General features: G+C 45.0%; 1 protein-coding gene across 6 annotated transcripts; it reads left to right on the top strand.

The window, feature by feature from the left end:
• Positions 1–1675: 1675 nt before the first annotated feature.
• NUDT22 (nudix hydrolase 22) lies at positions 1676–8216 on the top strand. 6 transcript variants are annotated; one of them, XM_030218466.1, is made up of 6 exons: positions 1676–1764; positions 4895–5428; positions 6603–6710; positions 7075–7172; positions 7419–7512; positions 7658–8216. In XM_030218466.1, exons 2-6 carry the CDS (start codon positions 4961–4963, stop codon positions 7760–7762), a joined length of 873 nt encoding a protein of 290 aa, XP_030074326.1. In that variant the 5' UTR covers positions 1676–1764; positions 4895–4960; the 3' UTR covers positions 7763–8216. The 6 variants fall into 6 exon arrangements, with proteins under 6 accessions (XP_030074326.1, XP_030074330.1, XP_030074331.1 ...); XM_030218470.1 differs by having other exon boundaries at positions 1689–1764; positions 4953–5428; XM_030218471.1 differs by lacking the exon at positions 1676–1764 and adding an exon at positions 1842–1916 and having other exon boundaries at positions 4953–5428.
• The last annotated feature ends 289 nt before the right edge of the window (positions 8217–8505 follow it).

The following is an 8505-nucleotide window of genomic DNA, read 5'->3' as shown; positions in this document are numbered from 1 at the left end:
CTCGTCCCCTCGCTCCTATTGGTCCTAAGTGTTATATTCTTGCAGAGATTTTTTTCTTCTGTAAAAGGCCACTAAAACAGACATCATCCTATATAATAATTCTCACCTGGAACATTCTGAAGCTCACTCTGTGGGAGGGAAACACTGAAGGCTAGGCTGTCAGCAACACTCATTCTCACTCATGCACCACTCACTCTCACTCATAGACCCGCCCTCAGCCACGCCCCTTCCGGACATAATTCGCAACCCCAACGTTCTAAATGAAGCCTCAACCAGACGTGTGAGGCGCCCGAGATATCCGTTTTGGCCCATTACTGTGTGCCCCGCCCTCGTGTCACAACGTCATGATGAACGAGGGCGGAGATCTCCCCGAGGTGCGTCAAATGCGGCCACACCACACCAACGAGGCGGACATCAAGGTGGAGCTAAGCGGTGAGGCCGGGGAACACGGCTCCGATATCTTTCAACGCACAAAAATGCCCAATGACTCGCTGCGAGTGGCCATCAAGGTGGAGCTAGGCGCTGGGGCCGGCCAACACGGCTCCAATACCGTCGAATGCGCGAAAATCGCTCTGACTCCCCATCAAGGTGCAGGTAGGCGCTGGGGGCGGGGACCAGGCCTCCTATACCGGCGAACGCGCAAAAATGGCCAAGGACTCGCTGCGAGTGCCCATCAACGTGCAGGTAGGCACTGGTCCCGGAAAATGGCCGAAGACTCGCTGCGAGTGCCCGTCAACATGCACATAGGCGCTGGGGCCAGAAAATGGCCAACGACTCGCTGCAAGTGCCCATCAAGGTGCAGGTAGGCGCTGGGGGTGGGGACCAGGCCTTCCTTACCAGCGAACGACACTTCAAACAAACACTACAGGAAACCTTTGCTAGCGCCCGTTTCATTGCTTTCTGAAACGGGCCTTTTTTACTAGTGTTATGAGAATCAGGTGCTCAACATTCAGAGTTTAAATCTATTTATTTACAACATTTATATACCACATTAAACATGATTTAGGTGGAAACCTGGGAGAAGTAAAATCTTTTTTTTTTTCATGTGCCTAGATCAAAAGAGATAGATGGTTTGTGATGGGAACTTGCTTCTTTTGTTTTGTGGGTGGATGGATGGATTATGAATTTGTGCTAATTATAATTATGATGATGCTGCAGATTATGGTGCTGATTGTGCTAATTATGCTGATTATTATTCTGATGATTGATTATGCTGCTGCTGGGTCTGTTTATGATGATTATGGTTACCTTATTAATATTCATCTTGACCTTATTAATATTTATATTAATATTGTGCTATATTTGGGCTGCTTTTGGGCTGGGAAATTTTTCGCCATCTGGCAACACCCGGGTTTCTAATAAGATCTGCATGTGTCATTTTCATCCAGTCCTTGATTTACACAACTGCATGTAGGAACTTGAAGTCCTGTTTTTCGTAGGGAATGAATGCACTATAACAATACGAAATACAAATCTGTACAGAAGTGACGTCAGGATTGAATTAGTATGTTGGGCAAATCTGGAGCCTATTTGCCAACACTCCCCAACCTCCCAAAACAAAAAATGCAGCAACAGAACACCGAGTCTCATTTCACCTGCCACTGACTGAGAAAAAGGATCCCTGCAGGGAGGGCAGGTCTACCCATTATATTGTGACATCAGCAGGTCAGAGGTGAAGTCCCAGCCAATTGCAGACTCGCGGACTTCCGGTTTTGCCTCGCCTGCTGCTACTGTGTGACTGGTGGTGGTGCAGCTTGTGGACTGGTAAGAATGGTAGGGCAGGGAAGTGTGTGTCTGTTGCAGGCAGCCAGGGGAAGAGATGCGGGGAGGGGGGAAGTGCAAGACGCAAGAAAGAACCAAGCTCAGATTGAATCCCCTGTTCTCTATCTCTAATATCAGATTCTGTGTTCTTGGGGGTGAGTCATGTCATTTGATCTTCTCCCTGTGCGCCTCAGTTAACCCCATGGAAAGCAGGAGCGATTCCAGAGGATGGGGGAGCTTGGACAATTAACAGAGCAACTAGCTGAGAGAGGGTCTGGCGACTGGCAAGGGCAAAAAAAAAAAAAAACAACCAAACAAACAACGTACAAATGTTAAATGAGAAGATAGGAGACTACTATACTAGATTTCAAAAACAGAGGTAGCTCTCCCTTTCTCTTTTTTCATTGCAGGGCAACGGTGGGGTTTAGATAGAGCAGTATTAATAGACTGACAACCTTGGACTGGGATTGTATTACTGGTAAGGGTAATTTTTTGCACATACAAAAAGCTCTACCTCTTCCCTAAAGTCCGCAGAAAAGTAGGGAAGTAGTTAAAGGCAGAGGGACCTCGGATGAGGAGAGGGCATGACTTTATTCCTTTTAATGAGTGGGACAGAGGTTTAAGTTGGACTTATATGGGCCAGAAAGATTCTGGAAAAGGCCAAGGGGACTAAAAAAAGAGTGCAGCCTTCACCTTCACCCAGTACATGTACTCATAATGGGGGGAGGGGGGTTGACTGGCTCTCCTTTCACCCACCAGCATGTCTGAAAAACCCACCTGAAGGTTCTGTACCTTGTGAAGGTAAACCTTTGGCTGTCTGGAGTAATAGCTCAGGGCTGGATGCAGTATTCACTATGCTGTGGTTTTGCCTGCATGTTAGTCTTTTTTTTTTTCCTTTTTTTTTTTTTATACCTGTCTCCCCAGCGTCCTATCCTAGCACAAAATAAAAGGACTTCACTCTCTTATTACCAGGAGGGTACGCAAAGCTGCAGTTCCTGTCCCCAGATTCTATCCTTGAAATCAGCTGTGCAGATCCCATAGTGCATCTGATTATTTCAGAAGCATTTCAATTCTTAAAAAACAATTACATAAGGAGCCTAGCTAACTGATGTAAGGTATCATTTTTAATAGTTATTGTTCTGTAAACCATTCAGAGCTACTGACCGATGTGGTATGCAAAAAATTTTGTTATGTAAGGAATTTAGGAGTGACCCAAATCACCCGCCTGGATTGTGGTTAAGTGGCAGGTCTGACTACAAGTTTAAATTCTTTTGCAAATGTCTATCACACTGTTTGTTATACATTCAAAACTTTGTTTACATGGGTGTGGACCCCCACCTAAAACATTTCTGGGGTGGTAAATAAGGATTTGGGAATCTGTGTTGTAGGAATAAACCAGACCTGGCTGAAATGTATGTATTGGGCTACTCCTAGTCTTCTTACTCATATACAAGAGCTAGTCATTGGTTTCTCCTGTCCTTCTTATACATTTGGCATTTATATAGTGGCCTAAGTTAAATTCAGGTTCTGCAAGTTCCTTCCTTAAAGAGCTTATAATCTAAGTAAGCATATGAGATGACTCACCCAAGTTCATAAAGGGAAATATGTACTCTGTTGTTTCCTCATAGACACAAAATAAAGTCCATTGGTCTAACCACTTGGCTATCCCCTCCTCCCCCCAGCTACCAATGAGGTAGTCTGAGAGAGAGAATCCAGTTCTGTTTGCCTGTAGAAATCCACATCCTGAGCCATCCCGGAGCTAAAGTTTTACTAACTGGTTTCTCAGCCTTGGGGCTGGAAGGTTTTACAGTGGCGTGGCCAGGGAAGGAGCTCTCTAACCCCCGGATTCTATATATGGTGACAAAAGTTGCGCATACAAATCAGTGCACATAGCTGAATTGCGCGTGCCACTGAATTAACCAGTCAGCATCAATAGTTGGCTGCTAACAGCCAATTATTGGCATTAATTGCCTTAATTTGGAGTTATGTGCACTTTGTTTTCTACATGTTTGGGGGGCCATTTTATGGGTGTTCCTGTGAGTTTTGCATGTTTTTATAGATTACGCCTGATCCACTCCTAATTTAGGTGCCATGTAAAAGATTTCTGCAGGCATAAATACAGACAGATTTGGCGCAGTTTGGCTACCCTTTATAGAATACTACTCGTTGCATAATTTTTTTTCAATCGTTGCGATTTACTGAATCTAGCCCTAAGGGCACTAAAGCTATTGAGTCACTGATGGGATCTTCTCTGTTGCACCCTTCTTGTCACATTCTTTCTGTGCTCCAAAGACTGCCCTCCCACCTCAGTGCAGGTGTTGAGCTGCTTTTGCTTCCTTCCTCTCTATCCAGTACGTTCAGTTGCCACTAGTGAGTGGCTCAGAGCTGCGGGGAATTCCATGACCAGCCAGAGAAGAGGATTCCCCTCATCCTACCACGCTAAGGGAACATTGGGTATGATCACATAGATTTGGGACTTGGAATGCTTGTTGCTGTCTGTGATCAGCGGGTCAGCTCTTTTCTTTCATGTTTTTGCTTTTTTTTTTTTAATTGGAGTGTAGTGAAGAAATTTTGGATTATTTTTCAGCTGTAGCTTACGGTGAGTTATTTTCAGGTATAGTAGGTATTTTTCCAGTCCCCAAAGGGCTTACAGTCTAAGTTTGTACCTGAAGCAATGGAGGATTAAGTGACTCACCCAAAATTATAAGGAGCTTCAGTGGGATTTGAACCAGTCTTCCCTGGTTCTCAGTCCGCTACTCTATTAGGCTACTCCTCCATCGTCTCTGTGTGCAACAGTAGCTGACTTATCTAGCCTTTGCCATCTTGCCTCTAAAACCATATGGTTCTCACTTTTCTGGACCAGCCCAGACCCAGTGTTTTTCCTCTTTTTTCATCAAGGTTTTTTAATCCTACTGTTTGTAGAAGAACTAGTACTGTAACACCCAGCTTGCAATGGTATTAAAACCAGGTTTTACTCAGCCTAGCCCAGATGCAAAGCAGAGATTTATTCACTTTCATCAAAATGGAATATTCACTCCAGCAATAGCCACTGATCTGGGCTGAGGTTGCTTGGACTAGCAGGCATTTGGATTGGCTTAGTGGAACTCACTGTCTCTTTGTGGTTTGCTTTCAGATGGGTTTGTGACTACAGGGCCTGAGGGTGCAGCCTGATTAAGTGTCCTTCATTTCAGGCGCTGCGATGGACCCTGAGATCTCCATCATGTTCCAGTGCCCATTCCAGGCGGGATTTACAGAGGACATGGTGCGAGTGGAAATCTCCCCTCGCTATAACCGCTGCATCCTGCCGGAATATGAGCCCCAGATCGCAGCTATCTGGGAGAATTGCTGCCGCAACAAACCCTGGCTTTTTAATGGCTCTAAATTTCGAGTGCACTCTGTGGCAATGGAGAGGGGTGTGCTGATCTTCCGCTTTGGGCTGACCTGCTACCGGGATTTCATCGGCACCAACTGGTCCAGTCAGGCAGCCTACTTGCAGCAGCAAGGGCAGGCGGACTTTGAAGACAGCCAAGCCTACCTGGCTGAGCCCTTAGGCGTGGGAGCCATGCTTCACACTGCTGACGATTACTTTGTATTTCTGCGTCGAAGTTTGCATGTTGGGGAGGCCCCAGGTCTCATCGACATTCCAGGTGGACACCCTGAGCCCAAGGTTAGTAGCAGGGCTGTGGAGTTGGTACACCAAACCTTCGACTCCAGCTCCTACTGATATTAGGCTTTAAATTTTTTGGATGTAAAGTACTGGTAAGTATAACTTATATTTACCAGTACTTTAGATCCCAGGCAAAAATATATAGGTATAAAATGATGCATTTACCGTATATTGTAATGTAAGGTTTTTTGGGGTTTTTTTTTAAGCCGGAGTCGGTATATTTCTACCAAGTTGGCTCTACCCAAAATTGCTTCCGACTCTGACTCCAGTAGTCTGGTGTTAGTGCCATATTCCTAGATGAGGGAGAGATCCAGTACTTCTCCCCCCAAGGCACACGTGACGATATCAGTATCGCTTTTAAACCGATCAGCCTCTGAAAGTAAAACAACCAAACAACCAATCAAAAAAAACAAAAAAAAGACTCCACATGGCCAGACTTGGAAACATATAAGTATCTTATAAGAGCAATTCCTGTGTGTTCTTCAGCCTGGCCAGATGAGCAACATTGTTGGTTTGTGTTTGGATGCATGCATTGTTGGATTTACTCCACGGTACAGAGTCATATGAATTTCAGTTACATATGCAGCAACTTCCGGTATAGGGTAGAGAGGGAATTGGAAATTCCAGCCCCTGTTTTTTTTTTTTTTACAGGTAATTTATTGAAAATATGTTTGAGCAGATAAAAGCATGTAAAGTACAAAGCGAGTCTGGTACATATTTTGAGAAAATTAACCCCCAACTTCCCTCCTCCTTCCCCCCCAAAGTTCATAACAGACAATAGTAACAAGGCAACATCTTGACGAATCCACCAGTCCTGTTCTTATAGCTCTCCACCAGATAACTACAACATGGCAGGAAAAAATGAAAACAGTCTGAACAAAGGCCTCCCAGCATCTCCCCCCCCCCTCCCAGATCCCTCCCCCCTGCTGCAATATTGTAAAGGCAGCATCAGTGTGGTAGTATGGTGTCACCAGTTACAAATCCAGCTCATTAAGTATTAAGCTATGTGCTCAAGAAGATATAGATTGTATATAAACTCCCCAAATTGCCCAAAATCGTTTCTTACACTTAATAGGCAAGCATCCTGAGATTCCATCACCCCAGCCCCTGGTTTGACACATATGCCTGACAGAGAGGACATATAAAACAGACCTTTATGGCTTGTGTGTTTCAGGCAGTGGCTAGAGGTGTCCCGGAAGAATTGATCAACCTTGATGACCTCCCAGAGGATCTGGTGGTTAAGGAGCTTTTCTCCTCTATTCTGGTGGAGATCCGAGATGAGGTGAGGTGGGAGGGGGGACAGCACATGGCACATATGCTGGTGGGGTGATGGATTATGTCAATACTGTGCATGTTGCTTGGTAAATAGTTAAGAATTCTTTATGTCTGCTGATGGTTGTATCGTATCACTATCTCATTCCAAGGGGTGTAACCTCCTCCCTCTCTCCTCCTTGTGGTCAGAGGGACACCCATCTTGTGATTTGTCGGTGCCATGCTGAGGATGACATTGCAGGGAGGCTCCTGCATTGAAAGCTCTGAAAAATTAAGGGGCTGTTATGGAGAGTCAGAACTTAAGAGTGTATTTCCTCTGGTCCTGATGGTGATACAAGTCATCCTAACCTACCTCTCTCCACTCCCCACTTCAGGTGAATCTTCCTCTCTCAACTTTGAGTCAGCCAGTGCTCCTTGGTCTTGCTCGCAACACCACCAGTGCTGGCAGAGCTAGTGCAGAGTTTTATGTTAGGTAAGGCTGTTTTCCTTTTTCGGGGGAGGCAGTATTATCTATTGGTTTGCTGTTCTCTCTGGATGGGATATTTAATTTGTCTGACCCTGGGTGAGCTCACAGAGGTGGGTCTCTGACCCTTTCCATCACCTCCAGTCTGCTGTTGTACTCTTCTGATTCCAGTCTTAGCTAACCTATGACAGCTGTTTGATGCTGGGGTAATATCCTTTGTTTGTTTTTTTTTGTTGTTTTTTTTTCCCCTACCAGATGCAGTCTTATTGCGGAGCAGGTGAAACAGTTCTACCTCACTGGGGGCCCTGAGGCTGAAGAATCTACGAGCATAGTCTTCATGAAACGACAGGTGAAGTATAGCTAGGTCTCATTCCTGGGTAGCCTCTCACCCCTCTAGCTCTCTATGTGCAGCATCACCATAGCTACTAATTGACTGGTCTTCTTCTCTGTCTCTCTGTCCCGTCTTCTTCTCTTCCAATGGATTCTATTCATAGGAGCTCCTGAAACTGGAAGAGAACAGGGACGTCTGGAAGGAGCTCTGTCCTTCGGCAAAAGGCGGCGTCAAGCTCTTCCTTTTGGTGTGTGAAGGTTGCAGCTGATGAGTTTTTCCCTACCTGAGGTGCTACTGTGGATTGGAAGTGGGGGTGGCTTACAGAGACTATGAAGATAGATTTTTTTTTTTCACTGGTTCAAAGGACCAATGGATGAAAAGATGCCTACCACTTTCCAGACTTGACTCGGGGTGGGAAGTAATTCTGGAACAGGGGAAAAGGGGTTTCTTTTGCTAAGGCAATGGGGTGCCCTGCAGGTTGGGAAGGAGTAATGGCAACACAAACGGAGGTGAAATCAGCAAATAAGTGGTGAATGCTGGCCTTTGGTGTTTCTGCAGTAGACGTGTACCTATGCACAGGCAATATGGCTCTGAGTACACATAGATGAGGCTTTTAAATAGAGCTGGTTCTCTGAATAGATTGCTGTTTTTTTACTTCTCTCTGACCTTATTTGTAATCGATTCCATACCTTTTGTAAATATTTCTAATAAACTCCTGTATATTTTTTAATGCTTTGAAAACTGGAGTTGTCTGCTCTTTGGGCCTCTCACTGTTTCTAGTTGCTGTTCACAGAATTAAGGTCCCTCAACAGTCAGATCAGTCCTGAAATGCTTCCTAGCAACTCTGGTTTCCAAAGTATTCACAATGAATATGCATGTGATAGATTTGTATGCACTGCTTTCATTGCACACAGCTCTAACATGCATATTCATTGAGAAACCAAACTGCTAGGGGATACTTCAGGTCCAGCTTGAGACAGAAAGTAAGTTAGAATCCTCTTTAGCCTCTGT

This window comes from Microcaecilia unicolor, chromosome 11 (assembly GCF_901765095.1).
Source record: "Microcaecilia unicolor chromosome 11, aMicUni1.1, whole genome shotgun sequence".
NCBI lineage: Eukaryota > Metazoa > Chordata > Amphibia > Gymnophiona > Siphonopidae > Microcaecilia > Microcaecilia unicolor.
The sequence above is the reverse complement of the archived record's forward strand: the minus strand, read 5'-3'. Positions and strand labels throughout refer to the sequence as shown.

Bases quoted from the DNA above. Each gene is read 5' to 3' on its own strand.
- NUDT22 (XM_030218465.1), top strand. From the start codon at position 4,161: ATGACCAGCCAGAGAAGAGGATTCCCCTCATCCTACCACGCTAAGGGA. The intron at 4,216-4,952 runs GTATGATCACAT...CCTTCATTTCAG, and splicing joins CCACGCTAAGGGAACATTGG to GCGCTGCGATGGACCCTGAG. The intron at 7,513-7,657 runs GTGAAGTATAGC...TTCTATTCATAG, and splicing joins TAGTCTTCATGAAACGACAG to GAGCTCCTGAAACTGGAAGA.